General features: G+C 34.2%; 1 protein-coding gene across 1 annotated transcript in view; it reads left to right on the top strand.

Annotated features, from left to right (window-relative positions):
- Positions 1-21,151, top strand: part of SPAG17 (sperm associated antigen 17) — a 233,527-nt gene that overhangs the window by 148,448 nt on the left and 63,928 nt on the right. Inside the window, exons 19-23 of the mRNA XM_063106597.1 lie at positions 5,960-6,141; positions 7,719-7,813; positions 15,553-15,789; positions 16,762-16,873; positions 17,958-18,116. Of these exons, the coding sequence (XP_062962667.1) occupies positions 5,960-6,141; positions 7,719-7,813; positions 15,553-15,789; positions 16,762-16,873; positions 17,958-18,116 (785 nt within the window). The remainder of the gene's footprint in view (positions 1-5,959; positions 6,142-7,718; positions 7,814-15,552; positions 15,790-16,761; positions 16,874-17,957; positions 18,117-21,151) is intronic.

Raw genomic sequence — 21,151 nt, 5'->3', positions numbered from 1 at the left:
GAGAGTGGGCAATGCTTTTATGAGCAAGACTACAAAGGCACACGCAACTAAATCAAAGATACACAAATGGGACTACCTCAAACTGAAAAGATGCTGCACAGGGGACACTGTCAACAGAGTGAAGAGACAACCTACAGCATGGAGAAAGTGTTTGCAAACTACATATCGAAGGGCTAATATGCAGAATGTATAAGGAATTCAAACAACTTGATAGCAAAAACAAAAACAAACAAAAGAAACCAAACCAAATAACACAATTTAAAAATGGGCAAAGGACCTGAAAAGACATCTCTCAAAAGAAGGCATACAAATGGCCAACAAGCACATGAAAAAATGCTCAAAATCACTAATCAGAGAAATGCAAATTAAAACCACAATGAAATACCATCTCACCACACTTAAATAGCTATCAACGAGACAGAAAATAACAAATGCTGACAAGGATGCGGAGAAAAGGGAACCCTCCTGCATTGTTGGTGGGGATGTAAATTGGTACAACCATTGTGGAAAACACTTTGGAGGTTTCTCAGAGAAGTAAAAGTAGATCTACCTTACAATCCAGCTATCCCACTACTGGATATACACCCAAATAAAATAAAATCAACATATCAAGAAGACACCTGCACTCCCATGTTCATAGCAATGCTATTCACAATAGCCAAGAGATGGAATCAATGTAAATGCCCATCAATGGATGAATGAAGAAAAATAAACTGTGGTATATATGCACAATGGAATACTATTCAAATATAAAAAGTAATGTTATCCTATCCTTTGCAGTAACACAGATGGTACTGGTAACCATCGTGCTAAGTGAGGTAAGTCAGGCACAGAAAGACAAAACACCTTGTGGTCTCACTCATATGCGGAATCTTAAAAAAAAAAAAAAAAGTGGCTCTCATAGAAGTAGAAAGTGGAATAATGGTTACCAGAGACTGGGAGGGGAGGGAGGTGGAGGAGAGGAGAACGGGTGTGTTAACATATTTATGCTGTCTACCCCTAAGTGATTCATGGTGCAGTATATGCATGTGTTGAAAGAACTCACTGTATGCCACAAAAGTAAATATAAATAAAATTGATATATATATATATATACAATTTTTATTTGTCAAAAACATTATGTAAAAAAAAATGAAATTGGATTTCTATCTTACACCATGCACAAAAAATCAACTCAAAATGGATTAAAGACTTAAACATAAAACCTTGACACTGGCCTTGACAATGATTTCTTGGGTTTGTGACCAAAAGCACCAGCAGCAAAACCAAATATAGACAATTGTTATGCATTTTTAAATTAACAAAGTCTAAAGTTACTGCCTTTACCTTCCACCCAAGTAATCCAAGCACAACAGAATGCTTTAATTTCATATATCCTCATTCCATATTTTTTATTATCATAGTCTAAGACTTCAGTTCTATCTTGATGTTTTTACCTCACAAATTAAACAATTTATTTTGTTTGTTTTTATAGCCAATGTTTGTATAAATCAACACATTTACCATTTTATTTCCCCTTCTTCCTGAAGAAAGAACTTTAGAAATTCCTGTAGGGGAGATCTTTGGTGATAAAACCAGTTGTGTTTATTGAAAATGTCTGCATCTTAACCTTGTTCATGAGAGACAATTTTGCTCATGTATAGTTTTTGATTGATAGTTAAATTCTTTTCAGCACCTTGAAGAAAATTATCATTGTCTTTTGGATGCTTTTGGAGCTGCTAAGAGGTAAACATTATTCTTAATGGGAAATGTTGGAAGCATGCCCTGTAAAATCAGAAACAAGGCAGAGATCACCACTATTCCCTATCCTAAGCAACGTTTAATGAAGGTCTAAACCAGCATAATAAATTAATAAAAGTATAATAATTGAAAAAGAAGAAGCAAAAATGTTATTACTGACAGTTAAGATGATTATCTACACAGGGAAATTCCAAAACAATCTAAGAAAAATTATAAAATAATGGGAGAAATTACCTTGAGATCATATTTTTAATTATATGGTTATATAATTTTAACATATATAATTATGTTAACATATGTTTAACATATATTATATAATAATATATACTTGTTATATAAAAATTGTTAGAAATGTAATGTTTACAAAAGGAAAATACAACAATAAGTTTCAATTAAAAAATAAACAAAATTCCTAAAAATAAAAGAAAAAGATACATTCAACAATAGAAACAAAAACTGTAGAGTACCTAGAAAAGCCAACCTTAGGGTACATTTTCACCAAAGAAAAACCACACTTTTTTCCATTCCTTACTTCATAAATAAAACTTTTAATGACCCTTTGATTTGAATTATCACAAAATAAGTAATAAAACCCAGCATATTGATTTATTATGTAGATTTCTTAACATTAAAATAGAGAAATTATTTATATCTATAAAATTTCATCTCTCAGTAATCTATTTTATAAGATAATCATATTTTATATGTGTTCCATTACTTACTTCTCAGTAATTTTTATAATATTCTCCCAAATGTGTAAAATGCATAACTTAGATGTTATCTGTGTTATGGTAGCCTCATGAAATAAATTGTCAATTATGTATGTTTTTTATGACCTGATGTTTCAGCACAGAATGGTTATGGGTACAAAATACCAACCAGACTCACACAATGCACTAGGCTTTAAGCCAATTCTATGTTTGCTTAGCTTTATAAAAGAATACAGGGTAGGAAATATTGCATGACCGGCATCTTCATCTTGTCAGGAGTTACCTCAGTGCATAGCTTCTTTTGCTTTCTTTCCCCCCACACACTGATTGTGTACAGGTGCCGAAGATGAGCACCAAGGTACTGTGTGGGTTCCTTTCACACTGGGAGGCCACAACTTCAGTTTTCCATCAAGACCTGTATGCCAACCCTCATCTTCAAGCCCACAGATCTGGGGTTTCACAGAACACAGGGCAGGCAACACATTTCACGTTTATCTTAACTCTGTAGTTTCCAGAAAACAATCAATACTGTCAGAAGTTGTAGTACAAGGTCATTCCAAGGCCCTGTTGCTATTCCTTTACAAAGTAAGTCCAGGCCTGTTGATAACCCTTTATTCATACATACAATAGTTTACATAGTATAGTACATTATCTATTTTGATAAGGATACATTTTACATGGAAAGCCACTTGGAGCTAGTGGCTTCCTAGGGGCTAGGTAACATGGCCCAAAGAGAGAGGGCTGAGGAACCAATTGCCTACACCTTTTCATTCTTCTAAAGTTAATCCTCTATTCAGGTTTTCTAATTCTCCAATGATTTGGGGTAATTTCTGTTTTTTCTAGGGAATCATGCATGACATCTAAATTTTCCAGTCTATTTGCATAAAATTAAACAGAGTATTCTTATGATAAACATCCATTCTGGGATGGGTGTATTAATGTCTTTATGATTGTGGATTTTTATATTCTCCTTTCTATTAGGTCTACATGCAATGTGTGTGTGCGTGTAAATACACTTTTAAATCTGTGTTTTTAGAAGCATCTTTCTGAATGGACTGTAACTTTTATGAATATGATAAAATGTCCCTCTGTGTTCCCTTTAATGCATTTCACCTTGAATTTAACCGTTTGATGTTAATATTGTTGAGCAGTCTCTCGTTATGCAAGAATTTCTGGTAAAACTTTCCTAATCATTTTACATGTCATTTAGAAAATGCATTTCACTATATTAATGGAAAAATTGACTACAGTGGTTGCTTAAACTAATAAGAGAATTGTTTTTCTCCTATAGCAAGAAATCTGGACTTGGGCAGTATCTCAGAGATAGTGCAGCTACTCACAAAAGTCACCAAAGACCCAGTCTTCTTCTGGCTTCTTAGTCAACCACCTGCCAAATTTGTATTTTTCTGCATTGTTTTGTGTGTACATTTCTTTTACATAGTAGTTTGAATGTTTTAGTCATTCTGAAATCCTCTGTCTGTTAAAGGATTTTAATAATTATTAATAATAATTTTACAGATTTTAAATTTTTAAGAATTTAATCCATTCACTTTTATTTTTATTGATAGTGTGTTTGGCTTCATTTTTACCATTTAATTTTACAAATATGTTTCTATTAATCACTTTTCTTCCTTTTGCCAGATTCAATTTTCTTAGTTCATTCATAGTGTATGATTTTTTAAATGTTATGTATTCTATTTATATTGTTATAGAGGTTTTATTTATCCTTTTAAATCACATATTTAAACATTTTTATGTCATATCTGGAATTAATGAGTATTAATATCATTTCACAAAAAAATGTTAAAAATGTTAACATACTTTGACTGACCCCCAGTGAGCCCATACCTCTTATTCTGTAATTGTCTAGAAATTTTGTTTCCAATTCTAAGGTAATGGTTTTTAATCACAAATTAGTAACATAGTTATTTACATTTAATTATAAATGTTATTGCTTTTGTTTCACCCTTTTACTTATACCCATTGTTGTCTTTCTCTGATTTTAAAAAATGAAACTGGAATACATTTGTGAATAATTCTTTCACAAAGATTCCGTGGGTGATAAATTTCTGAATCATTGCATGCTTATTCTTTATTTTGTGCTTTCATTCGAATACTGATTTGACTGTATGTGAGTCTGTGTTCCCTCACTGTAGGTCTCTTGTAAGAGTTCTACTTTTTATATGAAATGCAGATTTATTGAAAGGTTCTGAGCAGAAGAAAGGCATGATCTGACTTAAGAATTAAAAGGGTCACCCTAGTTGCTGTGTTGGGACTATACTTCAGGGGGCCAAGGGTAGGAGCAGGGAGACCAGTTGGGAGTTATTGCAGCAATCCTAGCAACAGATGACAGTGGCTTAGACCAGGATAATAGCAGTACAGGAGGTGAGACACAATCAGATTTTGAATATATTATAAATATATATTTTAAAAAATTATTTCAAATTATTTTTTAAAAATCATTTGGATTTCCTGACAGACTAGAAGAGGAGTAAAAGAAAATAAAGAGTAGTCAAGGATAACTTCAGGCTGCTCAACTGGAATTGCTGACTTGGCATCAGACAAAATGCCAAAGAGCTTTGACTAGAGATTTGAAATAGAAGACCAGAAGTTCACTTTGAGACATATTGAGTTTGAGATATCTATTACCTTCTAAATTAGGATGTGGAGTACCTGTAGTTCATAGTATACAATTTTTAGTTTATTTCTTTAAAAAGGATCAAGAATTTAAAAAAAAAAAGCTTTGATGCAACCTGAGTAGATAATCCATCTAGCTTTATTTTTCAACACCTTAGGCCTCACTTTCATGTAATTTGACAATAATTAATCTTTATTATTAAACCTAAATCTTTCAACTTATTTCCTCAGAAACAACTCTCTTTGGACATTTAAACATTGTAAATGTATGTAACATTTAATTTTAAAATATTTGAACTAATCAGTATAAATAATATGAGTGGATTTGGGAGCAAATATGACTGACTCTAGGGAAGCAACAACTTGCTGATGTGAGCATAAATGCACGAGAAGCTCAGGTAATAGAGTTTAAGATGTGGATACTCACAAGGCCATTTATGGCAAGAAGAGAGTGTTTTAGCTAACCTAATGAGTCAATTAAAAGAGTTTCAAATGTGCTATAAAATTGCGCTAAAAAGAGACTGCACCATATTACTCTCCAACTAACAGTGTTGAGAGTTACTGGTTTTCCAAACTGTCATCAACTCCTGGTATTATCAAACTTTTAAATTCTTCATTTGGATGGAAAGAACTCATTTTTAGACTTACATGCCTTTGTCAATGAAGTTGGCCATTTTTCATATGCTCACTGGATATTTGTATTTGACTACTTTGTACAAAATACATCCAGGGTATACCTAAGTTCTTTATATTTGTTACATGACCAGTTTAGGATCACTTCCTTTTTGGAAAGTTCATTCAATATCTTAAGTATTTATTGGCTTAAACTAGTAGTAGCTTAATTGTCAAGTAGTCTTCTTTGCTTTGTTTAGGAATTATTTGGAACTTGTTGCAACATCTATTCAGGACTGGATCACAAAAGAAGAAGCTCTATATCAGGAATCTAAAATGGCTGAAGAAATCACTAAGACCAAGGCTGAGCTGGAACTGAAATCTTCTGCTAGTGCCAAAATTGCTTCTTCTAGCAAAATTTTTGCCCTTAAAAAATCTAAAAGTAAGCAACCAGTTCAACTTATGCTTAGAATAAAGTCCAAAGACATTCTCCTATTTCTTAATTTAATCAAGATTGTGATTATCTGAAGATTAAAACGAGTTGCCCACAAAATTCCTGTGACTCTTCACTTTCTCTAGCATTCCAAATATGATGAGGTTACCAATGGGATACTAGGATATTTGTGTTTTATTGACCCCACTTCCTGTCAAATCTGGAAGATTCATCCCGTTGTGCAGATCAAATGTCATGTGCTAGGGAAATGCCAAATGCCTTTATTGGTATGATTGCTTGGTTAAGCTATCTAATATTTGTTTATAATATATGAGTTAGTAGTTCTACATTAGAATAATTACAGATTCCAAAAGTGAGATTAAAACAAGACCTTCAATAGAACAGCAAACAGAAGAGCCCCAAGACTAAGTGGGCATAGGAATCTAGAGATAAAGGGAAAGGGGCTCATGGAGGCCTGTGATAGGGACTTGACAAGATCTTGAATCAATGCATATCTTTGTTTTTGTTGTTATTTCCATGGCTTTAAGGCTATGGGGGGAAGTTAGAAGAGGGTGACAAAGAGAGTAAAGTATGTATTTTTAGAAGGATACTTGATTTTAAAAAGAAGTGAAAAAATGAGGTAATTCCTCTGGAAAAATAAAGACATCATTGAGTTTTTACAAAGGAAGTGGATTCCATTTTAATAATTGTTATTATTTATGATAGCCAAAGTCAAGAGTGATTTCTTATAAAGAAGCAAAGCTATATAATTTCCAAAAGTTTTGCAACCTCTATCAATTACCAGAAGAGTTTGGACATGACTAGATTCTAAAGTAAAACTTATAAAAACAAGTTGATGGTAAAAAATTTACCATATCCAACAAAATGGTTGTATAAACCATCAGCTCAGTCTTCCTCCTGATGGGGACCCAAAAGAAGAGCATGAAGTACCTAGAAAATGGATGGGATCATACCAAAAGAGAGGTAAGGCTGCCTTCTCACAGTTGTGTCTAGGGTCATTTGCTTGCCTATTAGCAGGAAAAGTTGTGAGTTGACTGCCTTTTCTTTACAATGCTTCTGAACAGACCAAAAGCTTAATATTTACGTGTCTGTGGCAATCCAGAAAATGGTTAATTTGGAAGTAGAATATATCTGGTAGCTACTGCATTCAGTTTGAGGCTTCTCAACTCAGGAAAGATGTAAACTTTCAAAACAGAATGACTACAATGGCAAAAAGGTGGTCTTCAATATGGAAGGAAAAGTTATATTTGTTCTGTGTGGTCTTAAGGTGTTACTAAAGTTAATTAGGTGAAAGCTTTGGGGAGAGAGATTCCAGTTCAATAAAAGCTGCAACATGTTGACACATTGAGAATGGAATGCACTGTCTCCAGAGATTGAATTCCCCATCATTGAAATGATTCGGCCCCACTTCATATATTCACTCTAGAGATGGTAAGAGTTTAGAGATGAATAAACGGGCAGTTGAACTTGATAGCTTTTGAGATCCCATCCAACCCAGAGATTTGGTCCTTCTATGATACCTAATTTAAGTGAGTTACTAAGAATTTTAATTTTCTCTGGTATAGGTAACAAAGGAAACAGCAAAACAGAGATATCAGAACAAGAAAAAGAAAAAGAAAAAGAGGATAGGATTCCTTTCATTTTAGAAGGCTCTCTTAAGGTAATGCAAAGAGAGACAATTGACACTGATTAATTGCAAATCCAACCTTATCTTGTGATGAAGAGTTTGTGTGGTGCAACAGGAAGTGCTCTTTGTTGCTAAATCATTAGGAATAATTAAATCTGCAATGAAAGAACTGTCTCTCCACCAAGCTGTCTCTTCCACCAAAGGATAAGCTTTATTTATTTTCGCTGCAGAGGTTTGTTTTTGTTGGCATATTTTTGGTTGGAATTTTAATTACAAAAGTAATATATGCTCTTGTAATAAATCAAAATTACTCTGACTATCCTAAGCCCTTGAAATAAGAAATATTATGGATTTGGTATGTTCTGTGCTCATACAAGCACATATGAACAAATATACAAGAATTTTTGTTTCTTTATAGTTTGGTTTGGTTTTTTACTCTGCAGCATGTTTTATCCCCCTTGGCAACTTTTACAGACAGAATGTGTGTTCTCCCACAAAATATCATATGCTGAAATCAAATTTCCAGTGTGATGATATTTGGAGGTATGGGGCCTTTGGGAGGTAATTAAATAATGAAGATGGAGTCCTCAGGAATGGAATTAATGGCCTTATAAGAGGCCAGTGAACTAGCTCAGACTGTTTCCACCATGTGAGGATACAAGAAGAAGTTGGCAGTCTGTACCCCAGAAGAGTGCCCTCACCAGAACCCAAACATGTTGGCACATACATCTCAGACTTCCAGCCTCCATAACTGTGAGAAATTTCTGCTGTATACAAGACATCCAGTATATGGTACTTTGTATGGCAATCCAAATTGATTAAGGTACAAATTGGTACTAGGAGTGAGGTTCTGCTGTAACAAATACCTAAAAATGTGGAAGCAGATTTGAAACTGGTTAATGGGTAGAGACTGGAAGAGTTTTGAAGTGCATGCTAGAGGTAGCTGGGATTATCATGAAAGGACTTTTAAAGGTGATTCTGGTGAGGGCTCAGAAAGGAAAGAGAAGAGCTGTACCGAAAGCTTCCATCTTCTTAGGAAAAAAAACATAAATAATCATGTACTGAATGTTGGTAGAGGCGAGAACAGTAAAAGCCATTCTGAGGAGGTGTCAAATGGAAATGAGGAGCATGCTATTGGACAATGGAGAAAAGAAATTCTTGTTAAAAGTGGCAAAGAATTTGGATGAATTGTATTCATATTCTAGTATTTTAAGAAAGGTAGAACTTGTGAAAAATGAAATTGCATATTTAGCTGAGATTACTAAGTATTGAAAGAGCAGCTTGGTTCCTCCTGACTGCTGATAGTAAGATGTGAGAAGAAAAAAAAATGACTTGAAGATGGAATTATTAAGAAAAAAAGGAACTAGAAGTTAAATATTTAGAAAATTCTCAGTTTATTCATATTGTAAAAATTGAAAAAGCATGTTCAGAGGAGAACACTAAAGGCGTAGTCAAGTGACCATTTGATAAGGAGATTAATTAGTATGGGTATGAACCACGGACTTGATTAGCTACCCCAGCAGGAAAATCGCCAGTTTGAAGGAGTTGGGAAGGAATGAAAGAAGGGTGTTGAACTTCTTTGATTTTATGAGACAGGACCCTAGAGATGCTTGGTTGCAAATGTGCTCTATTCTTCAAGACAAGGGAAGAGTGACCCTGAAGGTGATTCAGAGATAAATAGGACTGCCTCCTCAGTTTCAAAAGGGCAGGGGAAGGGGGCCATCACCTCACTTTCTACAGGCCAAAGCCATGGAATGAGGCTGCCCAAAGCTGTGGGGGTTCAACCCCTGCCCAGCAGAACTCTAGGGGCAGGACCCCCATGCAAGAGAGCTGTAGGAGTGGGACTTTCACCCCAGTGGGTATGGAAAACAGAGTATGAAATCAAAGAGGATTATTCTCAAGCCTTAAGCTCTCATGGAGTTTTCCTTGCTAGCTTTTGGGCCTGCTTGGAACCCATCTTCCTTTTCTTCTTCCCTGTTTCTCCCTTTTGGAATAAAAATGTCTATCCTATGCTTGTCCCACCATTGTATCTTGAAAGCACATAATTTTTTTGGTTTTACAGCTGGAGATGAATTTTGCCACAGGGTGAATCATACTTCAAATTTCATCCGTAACTGGTTTGGATGGTATTTAGATAAGACTTGGACTTTAGACTTTAGAATTTGTGCTGTAACAAGTTAAGACTTATCGGCTGTTGAGATGGAATGAATGTATTTTGCATCTGAGAAAAACATGAATTTGGGGGAGCCAGGGGATTAAAATTATGAACTAAATATTTGTGTCTCTCCAAAATTCATATGTTGAAATCAAATTCCCAATATGATGGTATTTGGAGGTGAGGTCTCTGGGAATTAGACTATGAGGGTGCAACCCTCATGAGTGGGATTAGTACCCTTATAAGAAGAGGCCAGAGCACCAGCTAGCTTTTTTTCCCCTGTGCGAGGATGCAATAAAAAATCAGCAGTCTACAACCCAAAAGATGACTCTCACTAGAACCCAACCATGCTGGTGCCCTGATCTCAGACTTTCCAGCTTCTAGAACTGTAAGAAATAAATTACTGCTGTTTATAAGCCACCAAGTCTATGGTATACCAGCCTAAACTGACTAAGGCAGCAGTATATCATGCATATCCCTTCAGGACAATATCTAGAAATGTAAATCACTTTTCCTAGCAATATATTAGTCAATAATTTGGATGTACAGCAACTTATCCAACAATGTCCTTACTAATAAACACACCTTACACTTTTATTGATACAGAAATATTTATGTAGTAAAATCAATCATTTTGGGCTAAAATTTAAAAGACTGATAATACAATTTTTGGCAAGGATGTAAAATAAAATGAATTTTCATACATAGCTGATTGATGTATACATGGGTATTTCCAACTTTGGAAACTGGATGTATTTACTAAAGTTAAGCATATACTTTCTCTTTAACCTAGCAATTGCATTCCTAAGTAAATACCAAAAAGAAATATGTGCATGTGTGCACCAAGACACATGGACAAAATTATTTTTGTGGGATTATTTTTTAATTCCTCCAAACTAGAAACATTTCAAATATTCTTTGGTAGAATGCCTGTAGTGAAGTTTGGTTGTATGATTAAATACTGCGCAGCTCTGGAAAGGAATTACCTACAGCTACATCCAGAAATATGGGTGAATTTCACAAATATGCTGAAAGAAGACAGAGTCATTTTTTTAATGTACATAAATTTACTTACATAAAATTTAAAAACAGGCAAAACTAGAGTATTATAAAACAGTATAGAGGTTGCCTTTCGGGCAGTAGGAATGGATAGTGATTGGGAAGAAGCACGAGGATGGCTTCTGGGAAGCTGGAGATGGTCTATTTCTTGACCTGGTGGTATTTACAGGAATGTTTGCTTTGTGCTAACTCATTCAGATATTCATTTAGAATTTGTGCTCTTTTTGTATGAATGTAATAACTGATAAGAAGAAAAATGTTTTTTAAAATTTTTCATTCTATTCTATTCTAATTTCAGAGCTTCTATGTTTTTGATTCTATCAGGTCGATTCTACATTCAGGTTATACATATATTTTCATGCATTCTCTATGCACATCAAAGATGAAAAATTACAGCACTACTTGTTCATGATATATTATTATTTTAATAAATAATTTGATTTAATTTGATAGTGTTTTATCTAGAATTTGTATATCTATGATGTGTAAAATTGGTCTAAGACTTTTGTGTTGGTATTAACAAACATTGGTATTAAGGTTATGCTTACTTTTTAATCTTACGTTTTTTTAATTGAGAAATAAAAATTGTATATATTTATAGTGTAAAACATGATGTTTTAAATTATAAATACAATGCATTATTTCACAATTTTTGTGTGTGGTAAGAATACTTAAAATGTACTCTCTCGGCAATTTTCAAGTATACAATTCATCATTTTTAACTATAGTCACCATGTTGTAGAATAGATCTCTTGAACCTATTCCTCCAGCATAACTAAAATTTTTTGTCCTTTACTAACACTTCCTGATCCACTCTCCAATCTCCCCTTACTTCCCTACTCTAGCCCTGATAAGCATCATTCTACTCTCTCCTATGAGTTCAACTTTTTCAGATTCTACATGTGATTGAGACCATATGGCGTTTTTTTTTCTGTGCCTGGTTTATTTCACTTAACATAATATCCTCCAGTTTTATCCATGTTGTCACAAATAACAGAATTTCCTCCTGTTTTAAGGCTATATAGTATTCCATTGTACATATATATCACATTCTCTTTATCCGTTCATTGGTTGATGAACATTTAGTTTTATTCCATATCTAGGCTATTGTAAAGAAGGCTGCAGCGAATGGGAGTGCAGATATCTCTTCAACATACCGATTTCGTGTCCTTTAGATGTAGAACCAGTAGTGGGATTGCTGGATCATATGGCAGTTCTATTCTTAATTTTTTGAGAGTACTCCATACTCTGTACTGTTTTCCACATGCTGTACTAATTTACATTCCCACTAACAATGTACAATGGCTCCCTCTTCTCCACATCCTCATAAACATTAATTTTGTCTTTTTAATAATAGCCAGTCTATTTGGGCTTAGATGATATCTCATTGTGGGTTTAATTTTCATTTCCCTGATGATTAGTGATACTGAGCATTTTTTCATGAACTGTTGGCCATTTGTATGCCTTCTTTTGAGAAGTGTCTGTTCAGTTCCTTGACCCATTTTTTAATTGGGTTGTTTGTTTACTTGCTTTTGAGTTGTTCGAGTTCCTTACACATTTTGGATATTAACCACTTATCAGTTGCATAATTGGCAAATATTTTCTCCCATTTGGTAGGTTTTCTCCACTCTGTTGATCCATTTTAGTTTAATGTTACTTTATTGTAGCCATTTTGAAACCAGGTAATGTGATGCTTCTAGTTTTTTGTGGTTGTACACAAAAATTATCTTTTCTATTTCTGTGAAAAATGACATTAGAATTTTGATAGCAATTGAATTTAATCTGTAGATCACTTCGGGTAGTATGGACATTTTAACAATATTAATTCTTCCAGTCTGTGAACATGGGAGGGTATTATTCCTTTTATTTGTGTCTTCAGTTCCTTTCATCAGTGTTTTATAGTTTTAAGTGTACAGGGCTTTCACCTTCTTGGTTAAATTTATTCCTAAGTTTGTAATTATTTTTGATGCTATTGTAAGTGGGATTTTCTTCATTTCTTTTTCAGGTAGTTTATTGTTAGTGTATAGAAATGCTACTGATTTTTGGCATGTTGATTTGTATCCTGCAACATCACTGATTTTTTTTTTATTAGTTCTAACCATTTTTTGCAAAAGAGTGTTATAAAGATCCAAATGTACAGCCAGATGAACAGGTACTTAGAACAAGGTGGGTCCAGAAGAGTCCCAAGCACAGGAGCTTCTGTCCCCACAGAGTTAGGACAGAGTTAGGATGTGTAAACCTCCTGTAATGTGGATGCACTCACCAACCCAGAAGCTCTTCAAACTCTGTTGTTTAGGGGTTTTTATGAAGGTTTCATCACACAGGTGTGATTGATTATTAACTCAATCTCCAGCTCTTCTCCCCTCCCCAGAGGCTGGCAAGTGAGACCGAAAGTTCAATCAGGGTTTGTTCTTTCTGATGACCAGCCCCCATCCCATCCTGAAGAACCTGCCAAGAGTTGCCTCTTTAGAATGAAAGACACTCCTGTTACTCATAAAATTCCAAGCGACTGTGCCAGGAGACAGGAATGAACACTAAGTATCTATTTCTTATATCACAATATCACAGTTGCTATTAAACTCAGTTTTTGCTTTCTGAAAAATACGTTTATTTTACCCTTACTCATTGAACATAGTTTTTATTTATTAAATTCTTGGTTGATTTTTTTTATTTCCTCTTAGCACATTCAAGATACTATTCCACATTTTCCTTGCTGACACTGTGGCTGTTAGTAAATTGATTGTCAATCTAATTTATTATTCTTTTATACACAGTTTAGCTTTTCTGTTCAGCTCCTTTGAAAACATTCTGTTTCAAAGTTACCACTCAGTGTGCTTATAAATGTTCAGCAGTAGCTCTTTAGGAAAATAAAACTGTCCATGTATGTATATGCATAAGTTTATTATAAATGTTATTGACAAACAGTATGTACAACATACAATTTACAAATAAAAAAAAAAACTTTCTTGTAAATTCCATAAAGCCATTTGATTCTTAGAGAATGCTGTCTTTGATTTTTGCTAAATTCTTGTATCCTTTGACAACCTATAGTTACAATTGACAAAAAAAAATGTAGTTTCAATATGAACATTGATTAATACAAGTCTACTTCAAAAAGTCTGTGGAAAAATAGAATTAAAAAACAATACAAATCTTTCCCTGAATTTTCTGAAATACCCTCGTATTTTCATTTATTTTAATAAGTAACACAAAAGTAAAACAACAAAGGGGTATGTCTCATTCATTTGTCAATGACATGAGAAACTTCTTTGCTGAATTAGATAATAGTTTTTGAATATCAGAAGAATATTTTCCCAGTTTGGGGGCTTGTTATAATGTAACAGCTACAGACATGACACACTTTTAAGTTTAATCTGTACTGTTAACATTCTCTTCGTTACTTTCTTGAATCTAGATAATCAACAATCAATCCCTCACTAGTAGAATTCGCTGATATCTGTATTGTAAATATTCCCTCAGTGGCTGATTTCAATTTACCAATGTGCCATCACGGAATGCCCAGTCCAAAACAATGTGCAGTAGCACACCGTTATATAGTGTTTCCATAATATAAATACAATTGATATATATCACCTTAGGATAGGTAATAGTGAAATGTAGCAAAATAACTACAAGGCAATGAGTTTCGAGTATTTATTGACTTTGTTTTTAATATTTTATTTAATTGTGCATTTATGTAATTTATCCTTTGATGTTTGTGGTTAACAACTGGCTCACAAAATTCCCAAAAATTTAACAATAAACTCTTTCAAGTCCATATAAGCCATGTGTAGAACTACTTTTGATTCATTGACCTGCCCGAATGTTAGGATTAGTGTCTTTCATCAACTCTGGAAATATCTCAACCATTGTCTGTTCAAATACTGCCTTTTCAAAAGTTCTATTCCATTTCCAGGAGGTCTTTTTAACTCACCTTGTCATTTTTAATACTCTCTTTTTTTCTCTTATACTTTTGATACTTCCTCTTATTCGCTTAAGCATATTAAAAACTTATTTTATATTCTCTATTTGGTAATTCCAATATTTGGAGTTTTTGCCGATATAATTTCACAGTTTGTTTCTTCAGGTTCTTGCTCAAGGTGGCTTATTTCCTCATGTTTTATGATTTTCATCTGCGAACTCATATCAACTCATAACTTTAAAAAAAAAATTTAAGTGATGTGCATTTGGCCACAAATCTATGTGAAAACAGGCTTGTGGTTAGGTGTGTTCAGGGGTGACTCTCCCTCCACCCCACTACCCTTAAGCCCAGGGACAGGAATGCAGGCTAGAATTCTCGTACTCTTGTTCTACAAAAAAAGATTTTTTTCTAGTTCACCCAATGAAGGTGTCATTTTTTAAAATATAAGCTTTACTTAGATGCTGAGTAAGAGAAAGAGAAAATAGAAGATGACTTCAAGGTTTCTAGCTCAGTATTTTGATTTGTCATAGATACCACTTACAAAAATCATGTTAAATATTTTCCAGAATGAACCCAAATGGAACCCATATTTAATTTCTTTCAAAATTCTGTCAAATTTTTTAAATGTGTTTACAGGCATGGAAAGAAGAACAAGATCGATTAGCAGAAGAGGAACGCTTAAGGGAAGAAAAGAAAGCAGAAAAGAAGAGTAAAGAAACTGGTAAAAAGAAGAGCAAGGATAAATTAGAGAAAGAAGATAGATCTGAGAAGAAAATATCTTCTTTCAGGGAGAAAACTAGAGAAGAACTAGTGAAGATTCCAGAAAACACAGAAGATCCCCTCCAGCAGCCAGAACTGGAGACAGTTTACGCGGTAAAATCAATTCTCTAAAAAGTCTCTTTGGACTATCTCTAATTGCTTTGAGAAAAGGTGGATTTGTGAAGCATAAGATTCCATTGTCTTTACTACCATCACAGAAGGCCTTGCAGTTTCATTTGGTATCTATTCCAAACTTGCATTCCACCATCTGATATCTAGAACCTTCTTCTTTCTAGCCAATCACTATGACAAGAACTCCTGTAGGCCAGTTTTTCTTGAGTGCCATGAAGCTAGGTTACTAAGGGCAGAAAAGATAGAAATCTGACACAAAAGCCTTCATTTAAATACATGTAAATAATTGACTGTGGCAGGTCAATGTGAACACAAAGGTTGGCTTTATTTGTCATGAATGGTAGGACTTGCTGAGTTCATTTGGTTGTCTCTCTGTAGGCACCCATGTTTCTGGCCTGTATGCTTTTGTAAAACCTTCCCTTTGCCAATTCTCCCTCAAGTGGCTATTATGAGGAAAACCTAGTGGGGAAAAAAATCTAACAACCCCTGTCCTTTGTAGCTACTATTCTAAACTAGTTGCTTGCAAGTTTTAACATGCATCAAAATTACCTGGAGTTCTATTACCAACACTTAGTAAAAAATGTCTTTACATATGACCTCCTAAAGTATTAAGTGTCAATACTTCTCAATATATCAGTTCCCTTTAAACAGAAAATTAACAGTTAATGAATACGAACTTGATTTCTTCTCTCACTGCCTTGACAATAGCACAATAAATTGATTTGGACTAGGTTAGAGGATGCTCCTTTAATATTATAGAACTTCTTTAATTCTTCTGTCGTCATAACATCACAGAAGGTCCTAAAGATACTAGGGACACTGGCCTCTGAGTCCACAAAGTAGCAGACATATCATTAAGTAGAAAAAAGCTTATGGAAGCTTTAATTGGCTAACACTGGTAAGTTCATTTTTGTCAATTGCAGTTCTACACTCAAAGCATGTTTTCTCTTCTAGTTTCGAGGATACAATATGGGAGATGTACCCATCCAAATTTCAGGGACAAATTACTATCTGTATCCTTCCGATGGAGGGCAGATTGAAGTAGAAAAGACAACGTTTGAAAAAGGTACCTTTTGAAAGCAGTTGGCTAAGGGCTTGAAAGATGTGAATGCATTTCAGATAATCATGGCGCCTTGTACTCCTGAGTGTGATAGGTGAGAGCATTGATGTGTCCACAGCAATTCATTTATATGCTGCATCCATCAGACTGCACATTCTTCTATTGTAATTGACTCTGCAAGGCATAGGCCAGCTGAGAGTTTAGCTGGGACACACTAATATGATCCTCCCACTTGTTATAACATTAAAATACTTCCGTACTATTGGTAAATAGTATAATAGTAATTGCAGTAAGCAAATATTAATTAATGTTAGTTATAACATATATCGTTATCTCAGAAACCAAGAGCATACTGTGAGTTTATAGCATTTTTCTGGTTCGGGCTTTAGAGCACAGAGCTTGGAGGCCTGGTGCTGATACTCAGTTATTTTAGCTGTTATTAAGATCTATATATGCACCCATGTAGTCCATATAAGTTTCATATAAGTCTGCATATAAGTTTCAAATGGGTCATAGGAAATACAGTATTTTCATCTTAATTCCATCAATTTTTTGAGATGATAGCTCAATCAAAGTTGAAAAGAAAAAGCTGGATTAAAAAAAGAAAAAACAGAGGAGAAGAAAATGAGAGCACTAAAGAGAAAATAGGTTGTTGGGAAAATTCTTATAACTACTACTACTACACTAATAGTAACAACAATTACTACTATAATCAACATATAATTTTTATAATTTGCAAACCCTTTCACATTAATTATTTCATATGATGAATTATAAAGTAGATTATAGGTATACATTGCCTCAGCCAATTTATTTTCTCTTTTGCAATTTGGTTTGAGGTGCAAGTAAAAGGCTTGCAAATATCTCCTTGATTCACCTGCCATTTATTCCTGGGATTCTGCCATCACTTTATTCTTTAGGAGAATAAAGTGCTATTCTTTATTCTTTATTCTTTTTATAGGAATGTTGACATCTGTAAGTATTTTCATTTTCTAGTTTAAATTCTATGCTGCAGTCTTTAAACATCTTGTCAAGGAGCTTAATAAGGCACACTAATCAGCCCAACTCCTATCCCACGGCTCTTCTTCAGGCCCAACTTTTATCAAAGTGAAAGTGAAAAAGGACAAGCACAATTTTATAATTCATTTAAAAGACCCTAAGAAAATTGTGAAAAAAGAAAAGAATGAAGAGGATTATTCTTCAGAAGATGAGAAAGAAGAGAGAGATGAGAAACAAAATCTTGAAACAGGTAAACAGCTGCATCTTTGTGAAAGTAGAGGTTAATAACTAAGGATTGTTCCAAACCCATCCACCCGACAGAAATATGCGGGTGTCTCTTGCACTTAGCACATGGAGTTTTTTCAGATGGTAACTGACATATCTTGCCATTCTGCTTATACACATTTTCCATGATATAATTTGTATACACATTATAGAGAGAGAACTCACCTATAGTGGGCTTTTTACTTGGTTTTACTTCCTCTGGGCACACAACTCTTGATCCCAGTTTTCATAGAGTCTTGTCCAGGCTGGCTACCTTTATGTAGCAACATTGAGTTTGTGATGTCCATTCTGTCCTTACTTTTGATTTATACACTTGCACCAACTGCAGTCTCTAGGACTCAGGTCCTCATTAATTGATTCCTACAAGAGCCTTTTAGCTTCTCTCCAATATTTACTGCAAATGATGAGGTTTCTCCCTCTCCTTTCTCTATCACTTAGTTCTCTCTGTAGCATCAAATTTCTCAGGTTGCAAGCAAAAGGAAAAGGCATAGATTTGGCCATGAGTGTCATTACCTGCTTGAAGATAAGAGCTGCAAGTGGGTGAACATTGATTAAACACCACGAAACTTCCTGATAACACCATTTAACATCTATAGGCAACACCACCTGGAGAGATTAATTTCTTCTTGTCTAAAGTGGTTTGGGTTATACCCAGAAAAGGAGAAAAGTTAATGAATAAAACACTTTTGACTCAAATTAGTGACAAAGTCAATAACTAAATCTCACTTATAAGTTTAGTTACAGTGGCATTTTCCAAACCCAAGATAAGAACACAATGTTTGACTGGTATAAATGTACCCAAGAACTTAGCACAGAAATTTTTAAATTACTTTTTTTTGTTTTATATGAAATAAAAATGTATCGATTATTATGAAAAATTAGGAAATATAGAAATATTTTAAAATGATAAAAGTTGTCTATAATTCTACCACCCCAGTGATAACCTCTGTTGATAGTGTATTTCTTTATCATCATGAGCATTTTTCTAATCAATTAAATATTTCTTGAAAACAAGATTTTTGAATGATTTAATATTTTATTTGTCTTTACATCATAATTTACTTAATCATTTCTGTGTTTTTACATTGTTAGGTGATTTCCACCAAACTTAATACAATATGCTTAGGGCTGACCCCGTGGCTCACTCGGGAGAGTGCGGCGCTGGGAGCGCAGCAGCCTTCCCGCCGCGGGTTCGGATCCTATATAGGGATGGCCGGTTCGCTCACTGGCTGAGCGTGGTCACAAAAAAGGACAAAAAAAAAAAAAAATACAATATGCTTATATTTACTTATTTATTTATATATAAATACATAGATTCAATAACCATTTTCTTTTTTGCATAGTTTGGTATGCAATTTTAATTTTTATTTTTTATTGAAACAATTGATTATACATATTTGTGGGGTATGGAATTGAATATCAGTACATGTGCACAATGTGTGATTGTCAAATCATGATAATTAGCATATTCATCAATACAAAATGTAATCGTTCTTTGTGTCCATTTACCAATTTCTCGCTAACTCCCCTCCCTTTCCTCCTTTCCTACCACTAGTAACCACAGTTCTGAGCTCTTTTTCTGAAACTTCAATGTGTTATTGGGATTGCTGTTCCTTTCTTTCTTTCTTTTTTACTCATTTATTTACTTTTTAGCTCACACTTGTGAGTGAGGACATACGGTATCTCTCTTTCTGTGCCTGGCTTATTTCACTTAACATAATTGTCTCCAAGCTCATCCATGTTGCTGCAAATGGCAGAATTTCATTTTTTTTTTTTTTATGGCTGAGTAGTATTCCATTATGTATATATACCACATTTTCTTTATCCAGCTGTCTGTTGATGGGCATTTAGGTTGATTCTGTATCTTGGCCATTGTAAATAGATAGAGCTTCGATAAACATGGGAGTGCAGGTATCCCCTTGACATGATTATTTCCATTCCAGTATTGCTGGATCATATGGTAGTTCTATCTGTAGCTGTCTGAGAAATCTCCATACTGTTTTCCATCATGGCTGTACTATTTTACAGCACCAACACTGTAGAAGGGTTTCCCTTTCTCAACATCCTTGCCAAGATTTTTAATTCTCTGTCTTATTGATGATAGCCAGTCTTACAGAGGTGAGATGATACCTCATTGTTGTTTCGATTTGCATTTCCCTGGTGACTAGTGATGTTGAGCATTTTTTCATGTACCTGTTGTCCATTTGTATGTCTTCTTTTGAGAAATACCTATTCAGCTCCTTTGCCCATTTTTTAATCTGATTTTTCATTTTTTTAATTATTTTTTTTACTTTTAGGTTGTTTGAGTTCCTTGTATTTCTGGATATTAATTCCTTGTCAGATGTATAGTTTGCAAATATTTTCTCCCATTCTATAGGTTGTCTTTTCACTCTGGTGATTGTTTCCTTTGCTGTGCTTTTCAGTTTGATATAATCCTACTTGTTTATTTTTTCTTGCCTGTGCTTTTGAAGTCTTATTCATAGTCTTTGCCCAGTCCTACATCTTGAAGATTTTCCCCTATTTTTTCCTCTAGGGGTTTTATAGTTTCAGGTTTTATATTTAAGTCTTTAATCCATTTTGAGTTGATTTTGGTATATGGCAAGAGGTACAGGTCTTCTACACATGTTTATCCTGTTTTCCCAGCACCATTTATTAAAGAGGCTATCCTTCCCTCAATGTATGTTTTTGGTCCCTTTGTCAAAGATCAGTTGGCTGTAAGTATATAGATCTATTTCTGGGTTCTCTATTTTGTTCCACTTGTCCATGTGTCTGTCTTTATGCTAGTACCATGCTGTTTTGTTTAGTACAGTTTTGTAGTATAATTTGAAGTCAGATAGTATAATGCCTCTGACTTTTTTTATTTGCTCAGAATTGCTTTGGCTATTTGGGGTCTTTTGTTGTTGCATATGAATGTTGCAGTTGTTTTTTCTGTGAAGAATGTCATTGATATTTTGATGGAGATTGCATTGAATCTGTATGTAGATTGCTTTGTGTAGTATG

The sequence above is a fragment of the Cynocephalus volans genome, chromosome 8 (genome assembly GCF_027409185.1).
Source record: "Cynocephalus volans isolate mCynVol1 chromosome 8, mCynVol1.pri, whole genome shotgun sequence".
Taxonomy (NCBI): domain Eukaryota; kingdom Metazoa; phylum Chordata; class Mammalia; order Dermoptera; family Cynocephalidae; genus Cynocephalus; species Cynocephalus volans.
The sequence above is the reverse complement of the archived record's forward strand: the minus strand, read 5'-3'. Positions and strand labels throughout refer to the sequence as shown.